This window comes from Dendropsophus ebraccatus, chromosome 7 (genome assembly GCF_027789765.1).
Source record: "Dendropsophus ebraccatus isolate aDenEbr1 chromosome 7, aDenEbr1.pat, whole genome shotgun sequence".
In the NCBI taxonomy this organism is placed as follows: domain Eukaryota; kingdom Metazoa; phylum Chordata; class Amphibia; order Anura; family Hylidae; genus Dendropsophus; species Dendropsophus ebraccatus.
In genome coordinates this window covers 59628937-59647036 of record NC_091460.1, presented here as the reverse complement: position 1 = coordinate 59647036, position 18100 = coordinate 59628937, and the positions used below count along the sequence as shown (strand labels likewise).

The 18100-nt window shown below is 42.1% G+C and overlaps 1 protein-coding gene across 2 annotated transcripts in view; it reads left to right on the top strand.

Annotated features, from left to right (window-relative positions):
* Nucleotides 1-18100, top strand: part of CORIN (corin, serine peptidase) — a 168024-nt gene that overhangs the window by 89109 nt on the left and 60815 nt on the right. For both annotated transcript variants that reach the window (XM_069977586.1, XM_069977585.1), the window contains exon 6: nt 13371-13552. In XM_069977586.1, coding sequence (XP_069833687.1) covers nt 13371-13552 — 182 coding nt within the window. The remainder of the gene's footprint in view (nt 1-13370; nt 13553-18100) is intronic.

Below are 18100 nucleotides of genomic sequence, written 5' to 3'. Positions count from 1 at the left end.
CATGAGAAAATTCTGTGTCCAGCAGACCAAGATGTTCTGTAACATCTGTTGGAATTGTATGTCTCGGCTTAACCAGACTTTCCTGATATGTGTAAAGGTTCACAGATGGACACGATTATTATCTGTATGGAATCTCACATACTTGCTTCTTTCTTCAATGTATATACATACACAAAAATCGAGACAGTTCTTATAGAACCAAAACATCAAGCACACTGTACGTGAGTTACATGATAAGTGGTACCTTGGTTTAAGAGTAACTTGGATTAAGAGCGTTTTAGTTTAAGAGCTCACAGTTTTTCAAAATTGTGACTTGGTTTAAGAGCATCACTTTGGTTTAAGAGCCCCCTGTACTGGGTGGGAGGGGGAGTGGGGGAGGGGCATGGTCTGCATAGTGGGGTCTACAGCTCAGCACTCTGACCCAGGAAGTCTCCCTGACCTTCCAAATTATAGCAGACCCACTTCAGGCTGGGGCTTACATCAGGGGACAGGACTGTGGAGGTAATCTCTCCATAGCTGTAACCCCTCTCTCTCCGGACAGTGAGTGCTGCTATACTGTGCCAACTTATGTCCTGCTCATTCCTTTATACTCCCTGCAGTCTCTGTCAGCCCTTGTGTTTCCCATCCTCACCATTATGTAGATCTGCAGTTCCATCCTGTAACTACAAACTGCAGGTTTATACTAAACAGTATACACCAAATGCTGATTGCTATACTGTACAGTAACTTATAATATAACATTTCAGCTGTTTCTAAATCTTTGTTTTATTTGTTCTACATGTTATTCAGAAAATAAAATCATTATTGTGGGGGTGTGGACCCAATTGTCTTTTGCATTTTAGTGATTTCTTATGGGAAGTTTTGCTTTGGTTTAAGAGTGGATTTTGATTACAAGCAAGGTCCCGGAACCAATTATGCTCGTAATCCACGGTACCACTGTATTGTGTTATGTCTCCTACAAGATATGTTTCTGTATATACTGTTATGGATTAGGTGATTATGGCATCCTCGGCATCAGACCAGGGGCGTAGCTATAGAGGGTGCAGAGGGTGCGGTTGAACCTAGCAGGGGCTCATGAAGTCTGTCTTCCCCATACAGGTGCTATCTTCTCTGGAGTAGACCAGCTTTCTTCACTGGAGTGGCCCTTTAAGCATTATAGTAGAGGGGCCCTTTGACAGATTTTGCACAGGGCCCATCACCTTTAAGTTATGCCACAGTATCAAACCTGGGTACAACTGTTACCTTCGCATATATTCAACCCAAAGTTGTGTCCCTGCTTAAATAGGAAATATGGACCAAAAGAGAAGTAATCTGAAATTTTGTAGGGTGTTGATTGTTCAAGGTGTAACTACCGAAGTAATAGGTAAAATGTTTGGTATGACAATCAAAAGTCAAGGTGGACCATATGCTTTAAAGTGTCACTGTCGTGAAATTTTTTTTTGCAGAAATCAATAGTCCAGGCGATTTTAAGAAACTTTGTAATTGGGTTTATTATCCGAAAAATGCATTTTTATCATGAAAAAGCAGTTTGAAGCTCTCCCCCCTGTCTTCATTGTTCTCCTATGGAGAGAGCTAAAGAAAAGACCAAAACAGGACAACAAAGAGTTAATCTACAAATCCCTCACCTGTTATCTCTTCTGACCATCACCAGTGACCTGTCTGAGCTCAGATTACAGCTGTCACCCAGCTGTCCCTGTAATCCTCTGTTATCTGCTTTCTGCTGCCGGCTAACTCCCTCCTTCCTCCTCCCCCCTCCCCTCTCCCTAGAGCAGACAGGGTACGTCTCCTGCAACAAGTCACAATTTTCAGATTTTTCAGAGTGGATGAAAAAGAGGAAGCAGGGGGGGACCTGGGAAAAGGCTTTTTACATGCAGATAATGGCAGATTTGGCTAATAAACCCAATTACAAAGTTTCTTAAAATCGCCTGGACTATTGATTTCTGCAAAAAAAAAAAAATACGACAATGACTCTTTAAGAAATAAGATGGAAAATGAAAAAGTAGAAGGAGTCAATGAGGAGTTAAGTATAAGTCCCTGAAAGACCAAATGAAGGATTAAAAGACACGGGACAAAGTAGAAACAACAATAAGGTATTTAAAGTTCTAAACTTCAACTTTTATAATAGAAGAGCAAACTAGACTGTGTGGTCTTTTTCCATGTTTCTTTGTTTATATTCGTGAGGCTTTAAATTTGCGATGGGGCCTGGTGGATATTTGTTAAACCTATGAGCCTACCCAAGCCTAATTTCTGTGTAATACACCACAGAACGTTACTTTTGATCTTCTATGAATTCATACTAGTTTTGTGACCTAAAACATTTTTCCAAAGAAGCAAACACAGCAGGAAACTATATTCCCCTTTTTCAAGTATGTACTGTGAAAAGAAATCTGGTTTGGCACAAACAAGACTGTGATAATTTAAGGAGAAAACAAGGCTAGAAATGCAGAAATGTAATGGTCCTCCTGAAGAGAAAAAAAAAAAGCTAACAATTCCAGACATACAGATATAAACGGTTAAGAACATGGGGGTTGGCTGAAGGAATAGGAAAATCCCAAACATAAAATTCTAGTGCAATTTGTACAAATTTGCTGTGCACTACATGTATTTATATATATTTATACACTTTAGAAACAAACTTTCTGGTACAAATTAAGTCAACCAATCGGTGGTGTAATTAGACAGCAATGTCTAAGGAAATGTCAAGCAGCCTGGGCTACTGTGATAAATCTAGTGCATTTATAGCCTGACTAGTCTAAAGGTCCCCAGCACCTTTAATAACTGACACCCGAATGATCGGTTGTCAGTTATCTCTCCTGTCTACCCCATACACAGCAGCGTACGGTACAACCAAGTGTTCCTGTGTTTTTTATGAGGAAGGGAAGCGTAATCTTCAGGCAGAGATCTGTGACCATGGCTTATCTCACCCAGAACAAAGGGTCACACCTGACCCCTATCTTCACCAATATTATTATTGGAGGTCAGTCAGGAGTACTCCATACACCTCATACTTATGGCCAAATCCACTGTGAGTAGCAAGAACTGCCGTCAAAAGTATAAAGGGGCACATTTACTATAGATGCACCCCTGGCTTACCCCACAGAGAAGACGCAGATTGTGGCCTTCTCCATGACGTACACCTTCTGTAATCCCTGCAGAGCAGCAAGGTGTGGCTTCCTGTTGAACCTCATTTATAAAGGTAACACCAAGGTTTCCAGATGTAAACCAGGCAAAAATTTACACCTGCAAACAGGTGTAAATTTTTTAGCAATTTTTGCACTAATCGCAGGTGAATGAAGGCAGGGCTTCATCTTAGACTAGGATACACACACGTCAGTCTTGATAAATGTCCCCCAAGGTGTATGGAGACCTTATGTTTAAGCTATCTTTCCTCAGATTTTTCTGGGGAAAGATAACAAACTACATTATAGAAGCATGTTTTTTATTTTAAAAATTATTTTCAATTAGAAGTGATTTTATTTATGTAAATATTTCCCTTGGATCATACAATATATGGACACTGTCATTTATATGTAAAAGCAAATGGAGAAGTCTCATTCTCCTTTCAAAACCCTTAGACAGGTCACCGTAAGAAGAGAAATATGCTATACGCTTCATCTGGTTAAACTGTATACATTATAGGAACATTTAACTGTAGTTCCTCTAATGTGAGAACTATACAATATCCAGATGCTAACCAGCTGTGTAACTTAACTTATGTATTTTCATATTATTTAACCTGTGCCAATCGTTTATCATAGTTTACCAGGTCAATTGGCAAGTCACATTCTACACTATGATCTTTATTACAATTGCATTGAGTGTCATAATTATTGAGGCCGTAATTCTACATGTAAAACCAACTATAGTAGGATGGGTGTCAAGTAGGGATGAGCGAACCGGGTTCGGGTTCGTGTCGATCCGAACCCGAACGATCGGCATTTGATTAGCGGGGGCTGCTGAACTTGGATAAAGCTCTAAGGTTGTCTGGAAAACATGGATACAGCCAATGACTATATCCATGATTTCCACATAGCCTTAGGGCTTTGTCCAACTTCAGCAGCCACCGCTAATCAAATGCCGAAAGTTCGGGCTCGGATCGACTCGAGCATGCTCGAGGTTCGCTCATCTCTAGTGTCAAGTAGATCGCAAACTTCAATTTAATGTCAGTTATATTGGCATATGTAGTTTGCTATTACTTTTTACCAGCCATTAAAAGAATGATATGATAACTATGATAACAGAGAGACTTTCTGCTCTTTCTCTGTTACACATGTAATGCATGGAGTAGGATTCTTTACAGACAAGCTCTAAAAGTGTCCAGACACGTTCCACAGTTATCTTTCCTGTCCTCCCATATGCATAACTGTTCTCTATGGGGAGGGGTAAGCTGCAGCCAGAGTGGAGTCTAGGGAGAGCCCCATACACTTTATACTGATGGCCGACATAAGTGTAAAGTTTATGGGGATCCTAAGTGTGGACAAGGAGAACAGCTCACAAAGGGGGGAGGCTAAGTGTAGAGGTGTAACGCCTGGAGTAGTGGATCCACTGGACCGTCACCAGCGATGGCACTAACCTCACCAGGGAGCGGAGTCTAAGGGGCCGCTGGTTTTCACCAGAGCCCGCCGCAAGGCGGGATGGACTTGCTGCGGCAGGCGACCCCCAGGTCGCTACCCCTGGCTTGGTTGCTAGTGACGGCAGGCGAGGCGTGGCAAGAGCAGTAGGCAGGAGATAGTGCTGGCAGAGGTCTGTAGGCGTAACCGCAGGTGACAGGCTGAACACAGGAGCAATGGAGTGACAGGGGAGCAGGAACCAGGAACAAGGACTAGGGACCAGGTAGCGGATAGGTATCAGGAACAAGGACTTGGGACCAGGTAGCAGATAGGTATCAGGAACAAGGACTTGGGACCAGGTAGCGGATAGGAATCAGGAACAACAGGGGGCTGGGCCAAACGCTATGGGAAGCATGTAGAGGCTCCAACACAAAGGACAGGGCATGCTGGGATTTATAGGGAGTGATTGGTGCAATTAACCAATTCAGGGCGGACTGGCCCTTAAAATCTGAGACAGCCGGTGCGCGCGCGCCCTAGGAGGCGGGGACGCGCGCGGGGCGGCCGGCACAGACGGAGACAGGAGCGGAGGAGAGGTGAGGCGCCCCCAGGGGCCGAACTAGCAGCAGCGCCGGGTCCCTGCACAAGGACCCTGGCGGCTGCATGGGGCAGGAGGAGGTCGTGGCGGTGGCCCGGAACACGGGACGCCGCCGCGGCCGTGACAAGAGGCTGTAGATGAGAAACTGAGCAAAAGGCTTAATAAAGAGTAAGACACATAAAATACTTCAGCATTATAAGAAGTACATAACAAAAATTTTAAAAGTTGTCCATACCCTTAAAGCAACAACCTAAGTAATACTATGTGAGTATATCAGTGTGTGGTGGGATACATGTACTACAAGTGTGAATCTTATTAATACGCCAGCTGCTTTTTTTTCCCTTGGAAGTTATCACTGTGTAATTTTATGGCATGATTATAACAGCTAAATTATTATCATGGTTAAAATGGAAATTAGAAGTGGTTTCTCCTAGATTTCACACTTTTTCATTAGGGAATTTGTATATAACAGCTGCTGCCTTTCAGATGACAAGTCCACACTTCCTCTGGATCACAGCAACAGAACAGATAACACTTAACAAAGTTCACCACTTAAGCATGACATTCACTTCATTATGGCACTAAGCAACAACGTGTGTAGGTTATGTATAAATTGGCCATCCATTGCATTTGTGGCATCAGACCAGAGCTCAGACACACACATGGATATATCTATCTAAATGAAATGTGCAAACAAATCTCTCTTACAATATTAGGAACAATCCTCTCTTTCAAGAAAACAAGCTCAAATATTTTTGATTCTTGATTGCAAGTTTAAAGTGGTTATCTAGGATTCAAGAAACATAGCTGCTTTCTTTTAAAAACAGCGCAATTCCTGTCCTGGAAGAAACAAGCTTTTTTTGTTTTTGTTTTTTTTTTTAAACAAAAATTATGTCACCGCCACTTCTGAGATAGACTCACCTCAATAATGACAGCCACTTGATCAATTACTGGTCGTGGTACTGTCCATGCAACATAATAAAGATGCTATTATTAACTCACCGCACTGCCCTGGTGTCTTTCTGTGGTGTCTCCGGGTCTCCCACTAAATGATGACGTGGCCACCTCCGAAATGGATTTGTCTTGGCAATGACAGCCGCTCAGCCTGAATGAGACAGGACAGTACCACAGCCAGTGATTGACCAAGTGGGCTGTCATTATTGAGATGAGTCCGTCTCAGGCATGGTGAGGTAAGAATAGCAAGTATATTATGCTGCTTGGATGATCTATATATTAAAAGCTTTTCTTTGCTAAAGAACCCCTTTAACAAGGTAATTTACTTCCCCAATAAAATTGTTATTACTATTATTATTGCGCCAATGCCATTGTAATCTAACTAGTACATTTAGAATTGACTCCTTTACCTTTAAAAAATGAGTCTAAGGGTGCGTATACACCTACAGGATCCGCAGCAGATCTGCAGCAAATTTGATGGTGCAGATTTGATGCTGTGTTCAGTTATTTAAATGAAATCTGCTGCGGATCTGCTGCGAATCCGCAGCAGAAAATACGCTGCAGATGTGGTAAGTGTGAATGTATCCTTAAAGTACATTTACAGCTCGACCAGACCCACTAACAAGTGGAGCCCCCAACTTGAATGACACAGAACTCTGCAGATAAATTACTTTTATTACTCCGCAGAAAGAAAGGAAGTAGTAATACATAGGTGAGGCATGAAATATTTTAAGAATCAATATATAAGAATCAAGTATAAACCAAAGATTTTTTCATCTTACACAAAAAGAGAATACAGGCTCCGTGCCCTAAACTAATCGCACTACAACATGCATTTAGAAAACATTGACCTCAGCCATTGCCAGCGAATACTCTTCATACCATCTCATGTAAATAAAGTTCAGTGTTTGATCTCCACCGTCCACTGATAACACACGTGTGCAATATTATCTGATGGAAATTTCACACTGGTCAGTATAAAGGAAACTCTTGTTTACCAAGTCTTTTTTTTTCTCCTTTTAATAACCCAAGATTGTAAAATAAATATTTGAAACACACGCTGTATCCAGCAGGGAAACATTTCAACGTGTGAAAGAAGAAAATATGGCATTTTTATATAATGCATCAGTGTATCTGATTTACTATGTTTGCCATGTATATCTAATTTTCATTACCAGGTCATCAAAGGTCATCTACACAGCTTTAGCATTTTAATATGCAGCATATGTTTGGGTTTTTTTGGTCTCCTCTCCACTCTTTTCCATTCTTTAAGGCATTTTTCAGTACTTATCCTTAACATCTATACTTGATTGATTTGCATCTGAACCTCAGGACCATGCCATCTGGCTGTACCTTTCATTGTTTATGCAGGCCCAGCTCCATACACACGTGTGGCAGTGTCTGGTAGCGCAGCTCAGACACATTTATTTGCATGGGACTGAACTGTAGCACTCATATAGATAGTCCATAAATGTCTTGGAAAAATCCTTCAAGTAAGGGTAGAACTGTGTTAGCTGCAGTTATACTCCAATGGTGAACTCACAGATAGAGAGTTTCTTCTTTTTGCTATACATGTATGGATATATTTACAAAAAGCAGTATGCATGTGTGTATACACATGTTCCTAACCTCATGTAGGCATCAGCTGATTAAAGCGATCATGTACCCACAATCTGCCCCCCCCCCCCCCCAACCGCTTGCAACTTTAGATAGCTGCTTTTCATCCAAGATCGATCCTGGGGTCCATTCGGCAGGTGATGCAGTTATTGTCCTAAAAAATAACCTTTAAACTTGCAGCCCTGTGTCAAATTGGCGTGGCCTAGAGTACCAATGCCCTAGGATTGCGACTCCCCTCCGTCCTCCCCACCCTCTTCATTATTAGGAATGCCCCTAGAACCATTTCTACTATTCATCACATGTAAGAACACTGCACATGAGCTGGATCGTTAAGTCACCTGTGCAGTCTTCAGACAAGCAAGGAACAGGAAAAACTCGGCCCAGGGGCATTCCTAGTGATGAGGAGGGCAGGAGGCAAGATGGAAAGTTAGTGCAATCCTAGGACATGGACCCTCTAGGCCATGGCCGTTTGACACAGGGCTGTAAGTTTAAGTAGTTTTTTTCTAGGACAATAACTGCATCACCTGCCGAACAGACCCCAGGACAGATCTTGGAGTAAAAGCTATCTGGCGGTACAAGAGATTTTGGGGGGTCAGATTGTGGATACAGAGTCACTTTAAGTGACTTCCAGCAAAACAAACTCCCTTAAAGGTTGTTCAAGAGGGGCTGCCATAGTATTCATAAGGGCCATGGTAAAAGGAGCAGTAGGTGGTGCACCAAAAAGTAAAGTACCAGCCTGATACACCAAATGACTGAATTTGTGTACTCATAAAAGGGTTACTTTATAATATGGGTGCACCAGAACTCAATATTAAAGTTATCTTGTTCCACTGTGTAAGCAATCTGTAAGCAATCTGTCAGCAATGTGGGAAGCCCTAACCTACTCATAGAGTCCTTCTATGTCATCTTTGATATAAAGGAGAAATCAATTGTTCTTTAACCATTAACTTACTTCACCCGTATAGATACACAATGCATTTTATCACTAAATGCACTGTGCACTAGAACCTCAGCAACCAGAAAAACCAAACATTTTTTTTGGCTTATTTAACACACATTACAAAGTTATATAACTAATACCCGCTCTGGCCCCCTTCCCCCACTTTCCGACTCCCGACCCCCCACCCCGGAAGTTAAAGAATGTATACATTACCTATTACGGTTGTCACTGTCCTCTTCTCCCGGGCGGCATCTGGTGACGGGTAACGTCAGAGCTGGGGGGCGGTCCGGGTCTTCTTCCTCTTCGGCGTCTTCATTGAGAGTGAATGGGAGAGAAAAGGCTGCTGGTGCACATGCGCACCAGCAGCCTTTTCATTGGCTGGAGCGCATCACATGGCTTCCAGCTTGCTTAGCCCTGATTGGCTGAGCTTGCTGGAAGCCATGTGATGCGCTCCAGTCAATGAAAAGGCTGCCGATGCGCAAGCGCACTGGCAGCCTTTTCTCTCTCATGGACCCGGAAGCAAGAGACATCGCTGGACGGCGGACGCAGGTGACGGTGAGGCGGACAGCGGGCGAATGGAGTGGCGATCGTCACCGGAGGGATGGTGAGTATGGTGTCTGTGTGTGTCTGTGTTTTTTTTTTTTGGGGGGGGGGGGTCCCGCCGGAGTTGTCCTTTAATACCCAACATGCCCCAGAAGAATAGTTTGTTGATACCCGACCCTAATAAATCTCACATTGTCTGTGATGTTAAAAACTTTGGTGTCAAAAAAGACTGTGTTACTTAAAGAGGATGTACCACCAGGTACATCCTCTTTAAGCTGAACCCACGGATTGAACGGCGCCATCACGGAGAAGCCGTTACCACGGTCCGCCCCCAGTGGGAGGGAATTCCCTCCCCTGTACGACGCGGCTCCCTTAGAATGAATGGAGCCGCGTCATAGAGGGGAGGGAATTCCCGCCCACTGGGGGCGGGCTGGCCAGCCTCCAGTGCTTGAGCACCGGCCGATTCCGGTGCATAGGACGGCGCCGTGGCACCGGCTTCCCCGTGACCGCGCCGTTCGATCTGTGGGTTTAGCTTAAAGAGGATGTGATGACCTGGTGGTACATCCTCTTTAACCTCTATAGGGTAACAAAAAAAAATTATTATTTACAAGCTTTCACATTGAAAATTGGTACAACAGTATTCTATCATCTCAAGTGCAAACTGTAAAATTGTATACATGAAGTTGTCTAGTAAAGTCTGTGTTACATGTTGCCAGTTACGGACATTATGTGTGTTACACATATACCTAGTACAAGCATAGATTCCAGAAATGAGAATATTTCTCATGTTTTTCTGTATGTGTCATTTTGTTTGTTCACCATTTAGATATTTCCCTGTAATAATATGACTTATACAATATTTCCCTTTTGGGGCATATACTACAAAAATGTGAACCTGATGCTACTTCCTGATAGATTATAAAGCTGTGTTTGCGCTGTTTTTAAAGATTGGTATTCATTATCAGCAAATCTCAACCTTTACACAATAATCCACAAGTATAAAACAAAATGAATGAATCCCAGACAAAAAAAAAAAAAAATAATGACATTTTCACATGTGCCTACTTAACATTCAATAACAGTGCCCCCATGTGGTATGTCTTCTGCCAAGAGAGAAAGTTTTGTGTGTTTTTTGCTGAAAGCCTTTCTAAGTTGGGTTTACACTTTGGCCACTGTCATTTGGCCATCTTACATTGGTTTTCAGTTGTCCATTTATTTTTCCATTGATGACCATTGCTGATGAACTTGCTGTGGACTGAATTAAATGCATAAGGAGGTTATCCAGCTTTACAAAATTGATAGCCTATCCTCTGGATGGGCCATAAATACTAGATTGGTGGGGGTCCGATCAAGTGAATGGAACAAAACTGGTTTGTAAGGCCCCAGGTACCTGAAAGGTTCTCTTTAATGGCCTATTTCCTTTAATTTTAAGAATAAGCAGTCAGTCACCAATAATGAACTGGTGGTTGCAAGTTAGGGTATGTTCATATCGCGTTTTTGTCCACAGCCCGACGTGCAGCCCGCCGTGCGGCCGACGGCCACATTGACTTAAATAAGCAGGACGGAGTCATTATGTGACAACGTTCTGTTGGCAGCCCAACGTGTGGACAAAAACGCAATATGAACATACCCTTACATATAGTTTTGAATTAATAGAATAATATAAGTCATTGTATAAAATGCTTGACAGGTGCATGGTTTTCTAAATTTCAAAATTTGGAACAATTTTATTTCCAGTTTGGTCTACTACTGCATTGAAGTGTAATCTAGTGAACATAGCGCTTGTTCATATCTGCATTACAATTCCTGTTTTTCTTTTCCATCATAGAGTAGAACAACAAATGTCAGGGCCGGATTAAAGGGAGGGCACCAGGGGCACGTGCCCTGGGGCCTCCACCAGCCCAAACATGGAAGTAGGGTTTTTGGGAAAAAAAAGTAAACAGTAGAAGATACACAACCTCACACAGAGTGTTGTGTATCCTCACTGTTTGCTGCTAACCATGGCTGCAGCAGCCTGTGTGTCCTGTGACTCCTGCTTCTCCCTGTGAGGACTGTAATATGGCTGGGAGACAGGAAACCAAGGCAGCTGCAGGACGGGATACCCTGCTCAGTGTTTTACACACAGACACATACACCCACACACCCACACACACACACACACACCTGCCTGTTACACATACATATCTTTTATTAATGCTCACACACATACAGCTCTGCTACTCTCCACATTGCCCCCTTAATGCTCCCCCCCCCCAGTTTCCACAACAATGCCCACATTCTGTGGTGAGACCCAATAACCCTTCAGTGGCACTGTGCACAGTATTGCCATACTGCTGGACAAATAGCCTCTGTCCCCATTACCACATGAAGTCTGCCATGTTGCTGTTATATAGCATCTAGATTAACCAGGCTGAAGTTGGTTTCTTATTCAGCAGTTTCTTATTCAGAGGATTTTTATTTTTCCTGTTTTAGCCATTATTCTTACAGAAAAAGTATTATATTCATAACCTGCTTGTAAGTGAGGTGCCCTGATGGGACTGGTGATAAATATGGCCAAAAGGACCCCACTGTTGGCATAAAAATGGGCATCAAAGTAAAAACACAAAATTATTTAAAAATAAAATTGACTTTGGACCACTGATCTCACACTGATAATAGACAGAGAGGGGGGACCCCGCATCACACTAATAATACACAGGGAGGGGCCCCACATAAAATTAAATGAAAACTGACAGTTTTCAACACTGAATTTGAAAGAAATGAAACATCTACAAACATTTTCACTACAAATCATGAAGAGCTCGGTGTCACAGCCGTGTATAATGTTCATGAACATTATACTGTAAATCCCCCACAGTAAGGCAGCCATTTGTATGGATGGCTGTATATTTTTTTTATTTTATTTTATTTTAAATGTATAAGATGCAGATTTTAAAGTTACCTACGTGATTATAAATATATATATATATATATATATATATATATATATATATATACCACAGGCACGAGAAGCAAGGGCAGTACTCGAGTAGCGGGCTTTGTTAATATTATCTGTTCTCATGCTGTGATCCAAATGAGGCGTGCATATTAAGGAAGGCACTGTCATTTGGAATGCAGCAGCTGGTATCTTTATAAGCAAATTCCTTAATGATGCAGTGTGAAATTTGGGAGAAACCAATTCTAATTTTAATTTCTTAACCGTGATGGTAATTTACCGGTATAATCATGCAAACACTTTGTGAGATACAGTAACTGTCAACTTACACCGAAGTTGTGAGAAATGATAATAGAAGAAGTCGTAAGTTCAATTTCCTTAACATAACATGACCTGACCTTATAAATATACATTGGTAGCACAATCCATCCATCAAGTTCACTTTATGAGCAAGGCTAAGAGAGGTTTGGATGTCGCTGTACAAGACATTTACACGCTAAAGCTGAGCAAGCCAAAGCAAATGTAATTTCCTATTTCCTGTGCAATCTATCAGATGCACGTTGCGTAACTTACTATTTATTTAGAATGATTCAAACTGTACCCTGAGCTCAAATGTGTTAGCCTATCCAATATAAAGGTAGATGTAAAGAAATAGTGATTTTTTGAGCAGCCTTTCCATCTGACTTTCTTATAGCATGTGTATTACGTTCACAGAAATTGTGAGAATTTCACATGCATCATGGGGGAGGACCGATGTGGCTTCAGCCCCTCCAGCCACCCCTCATTGATAGAGCTCTCCCTATACCCTGAACAGGAAAAGATCTATCAATCAAGGCTGGTAGGGTAGAGTAAATCTGACCAAATAATGTGCAATATAAACTGTAAATTGGGGGCCCTAGGCTTCTGTAAGGTTGCCCCCCCCTAAACATTTCAGAGCAGAATACATTCAGTTATTTCATGCATAATAAAGTCACATGCATATATGCAACATTCATTAAACCCTGATATGCAGAATTGTAACATTTACTTAAAAACGTTAACACGATTTCAATGCTTTGTTTTAGAGCAAATGGTTCAGTAATAAGAGCAATGTAAGAATGTTGGGAGGTTAGATAAATCCAATGATTGCTCATCAGGACATGCGCTGTTCTTTGTATCTGCATCCTAATAGTTGTAGTCCATTTCATTTTTCCTTACACAAAAACAATATTCTCTTTCTCTTCCTTCTCTTCCCAGTTATCCCTTACTACCCTGCAGGTCTTTCTGTGAAGCTGCTCAAGATGGCTGTGGGCCAGTGTTGGAAATGGTGAATTCATCTTGGCCTGAGTTCCTGAGATGCTCCCAGTTCCACAACAAGACAGATAACAGCAGCTTGAGTCGTGTCTGCTTCTCCCCACAGCATGAGAAAGGAAGGCAATGTATGTAATGACATGTATATATTTTAATAAATGCTATATTTACATGCAAAGAGTATAGAGCATGAAGCAGAAAAATATGCTGAGTTCTATCACTGAAGAATGCCAGCCACCCCACCATGATGATTCCCTGGCTGGAAGGGTTTGGTTTGGTTTTATTTATTTTTTTAAGAAAAATAAAGATAATTGTTAAATGTAAGAATGTTATTTGCATTCATATATTATGGTGCACTGAAAATGTGGAACTATTGGTGAAGTTGTGTAGGATGAGGTAAGATTTGGATACATGCCTGGGAAGAAGTTGGAGCAGGACCAACAATTGGAGAGATATTATTAGCAAGCAGTGCAATATTTTTCTTCTAATTATGGATTGAATAACTATCAAATAACTCATTAATGCTGAGATGTTGGGAGTCTCATACATGAGCATTAGAATGGTTTACTGAACGAGTATTAATGAGCAGAGTGCAGAGTGTTCTCAGCTATTAGTTAGCTGAATCCATAGCTCATTAAGAGAAGGGCTTAATTATACTAAATAGAGAAGCATCATTACGATAATACAGCTGGAAGTCATATGTTATTTGTGGGTCCATGTAGGAACAGTGAAGTGAATAAATTGTAAGCTAGGGAATAACATTCACCCTGTAAGGAGCATGTCCCTACAGTCTGAGGCTGGGTTCACACTACGTATATTTCAGTCAGTATTGTGGTCCTCATATTGCAACCAAAACCAGGAGTGGATTAAAAACACAGAAAGGCTCTGTCCACACAATGTTGAAATTGAGTGGATGGCCGCCATATAATGGCAAATATTTGCTGTTATTTTAGAACAACGGCTGTTATATTGAAATAATGGCCGTTATTTACTGTTATATGGCGGCCATCCACTCAATTTCAACATTGTGTGGACAGAGCCTTTCTGTGTTTTTAATCCACTCCTGGTTTTGGTTGCAATATGAGGACCACAATACTGACTGAAATATACTTAGTGTGAACCCAGCAGGGATGGGGAACAAAACTACAATTCCCATCATGCCTGGACAACCAAAGCTAAAGCTTCGACTGCCCAGTCATGAGGGGAATTGTAGTTTTGCAACAGCTGGAGGGCCAGAGGTTCCCCATCCCTGGTCTAAAGGATTGTTCAAACCATGATGTGGCCCATGATGTGCATATACTGTACTTGGGCAACCTGTAAAAAGTGTCTGCCGATGTATAGCTGCACAAAAAAGAAAAACTTTCTACATGTGAGAGAGACATGTCAAAAGTTTTGATAAGTCAGGGTCTGAGTGTATAGACCGCGACTGATCTGGAGATCGAGCCGGGAAAAGTCACACTCAGCACATTGCTCTCCTGGTTGTGTATCAGGTGAGGAGACGTACACATGGAAATCTATGGGGTATGTAGCATAGCTGGGAGAGGATCAGCCGGCAGCATGGTTGTCTCCCCGCTCATTCCTCTGATAAAAACATTTGACGTGTTTCTCTGACATGTTGAAAGTTTTTTGGGTTTTTTTTTTGACAGGTATACTTTAATGGCCTGAGTTGAAAGAAAGGAGAGGGGGGGGCACTTCCTTGTGTAGTAGGTGGAGGCCAGATGTATAGTGGTCAGAGGAGGCCAGATGTTTAATGGCCTGAGTGACAGCTAGGGACTATGTTTGTGTTACATACCTAAGTTTTTACTTAAAGAAGCAGCATACCACTCTTGATTCTGGGTAAAAACTCATGTTTGTGTGTTGAAGGAGTGGAATGTAGTTATTAGGCTGTGTTTATACATAGACCCAGATTTATCAAAAGGTGTAAAATTTAGACTGGTGCAAACTGCCCACAGCAACCAATCACAGCACTACTTTCATTTTACCAGAGCTGAAAGAGGAGCTGCAATTGGTTGCTGTAGGCAGTTTGCACCGGTCTAAATTTTACACCTTTTCAAAACTCTCACCCCAAGCACTTCCACTTTTACCTTTCATTTTCCAAAGAGTCTGTGAGGAATGAAAGGAGGAATCTGATTGGTTGCTAGGGGCAACTGAGCCAGTTTCACTTTACACCATGTTTGATAAATCTCCCCCATAGTGTTTAATTAGCATTAATTAGTCGTGAATCACACAATTGTGGTAAAATAGCAATATTTTTGCTGCAATTCCATCAATATCTCTGCAAAATAGTGTTAATTAAGGGTATGTGTGAACATCTAACTATATTCAGGCCATTGAAGCAAATAAGAAACATGTAGATATATGTCTGCAATCGATTTTGACAGGTTGCTGACATTCATGCACATCGGGAGGGCCAAATCATGGTGTGAACAAGATCTAGCACAGTCATGCTGACAGTACTACACTGTTCACGAGCCATCGGAATTTTACTATCTGGTTAACTTACTGCACTCTGTACTCTTCAAGTGGTTAGGAACTTTATTTCCAAAGCAGTTGTAAATGCTAATCCCAGGGGGGTGAAATTAAATTTCCAATTTCCATCCACCTCACTATTTGGGGAAAAGTGCAGCTCGTCGACCAAATAGTAAAACTACTGTATCCCAGGAACCAGGTGTAGTAACAAAATAGAAACAGTGTTGGACTCAAGGGCCAGTTCACACAGAGTAAAACTGGCAGAATCCCGCCAGCCTCTGTGTCATACTGGCAGTCTATGAGAGGCTTGCGCGCCTCCTCTCTCTGTGCGGAAGAATGAACATGTCAATTCTTCCATGCTAAGAGGCGCGGAGACAGCAGGCGCAACAGCCTCCTATAGACTGCCAGTATGACACGGAGGCTGGCGGGATTCCACAGCGGAGATTTCTGCCAGTTTTACTCTGTGTGAACTCAGCCTAAGACCCTGTTCACACTGAGCAAGAATGGCGGAATTCCGTTGCGGAATCTCACCGTGCCCAGTATCTTGCTTTGAGTGAATCAGAGGGCGCGCGCTCCTCCGCTGCCGGCGCTCTCTGCTTAGAGAAATGACGGAGGAGCATGCGCCCTCTCATTCACTCAAAGTGGAATTCCGCCGTTCTTGCTCAGTGTGAACAGGGCCTATGGCTACAAAATGGCTGTCAAAATACTCTTTAGCTAAACCCCAAGAAAATTTAGTAATAAATCGGATCCAATAGACACTGTGTGAACCAAACCTTTAAAAATCTCTTACCATTTCTTCTTGGAATAATGTGAGCATGCTAAGTAAACAATCCATTTATATTAGGCATTGTTACAGAGGTCCATAGGTTTCTGCGTAAGGGTCCTTTTACACACTCAGAATATTTGACAGATTTTTAAAGCCAAAGCCAGGAATGGATTTGAACAAAGGAGAAATCTTAGTCTTTCCTTTATGACTAGCCCTCTTCTCATAGTCTGTTCCTGGCTTTGGCTTCAAAAATCTGTCAGATAAATCTGTGTGTGTACAAGGACCCTAAGATTTTGATGTATTTGCTTCCTATGTAGTTTTACTTAAAATGATCCCAGCTGAAATACACATTTGCCTATAAATTTTAACTGAAAAGTACAAATGACAATCAGGCCACTGAATCGTGAAGAATGCCTAAATAAAACTTTGCTGTGCTGTGATTTTGTTTAAACTGGAATTAAAGATCCATTTGGCAGGGACTTGTAACTGCACTAATACAATAGGTCAAATGTTAAGTGGGGAGTGAGAGGATATAGTACATGCTGAAAACATATCATCATAGGGCAAAGCAAAAGTCACATTGGTTTATAAACATCTGTTCTCATTTCCATTTGATGACCATAAAAGTAGAGGCTGTCACCCATTTATCGCTGCTCTCCAATATAATCTGTGGCCTTTTACCTAATGTCAACTACACTGAGTTAAAGCAGAATTTCATTTGACAGATCTTTTATAATTAATTTTATGCTGTTTATTTTACTATGTGATGTTAAATTTTATTGCAGAGCAATTATCCCCCTCCATCCCCCTAAAAAAAGGAATTTCTCATCTCCTGTTGAACTGAACAGACTCTGTTCACAGTGATGGATTCCTAAAAATGATCAAAGCTTCTTTCTCTCCACCACCGGAGGTGGTGGAGAGCATGGGGCAATGATCGGTGACCACCCGGTGTGGTCCCAATACAAGTGATCAGCGGTATATACTATATACCACTGATTGCTTGTTTCAAATGGTGCCGGCACTTTTTTACGCCTGCCACCAAAGTCAAGTGCCCTGGATTACCCGTAACCACACTAGATTACTTGTAACCACCCTGGATTACCTGTAACCACCCCAGATTACCTGTAACCACCCCAGATTGCCCGTCACCACCCCAGATTGCCCGTCACCACCCCAGATTGCCCGTCACCATCCAAGATTGCCTGTAATCTCCCCAGATTGTCTGTAATCTCCCCAGATTGCCCGTATCCACCCCAGATAGCCCATAACCATCCCAGACAGCCCATAACCATCCCAGACAGCCCATAACCACCCCAGATTGCCCATAACCACCCCAGATTGCCAGTCACCTCCCCAGATTGCCTGTCACTACCCCAGATTGCCCGTAATCTTCACAGATTGCCCATAACCATTCCAGACAGCCCGTAACCACCACAGATTG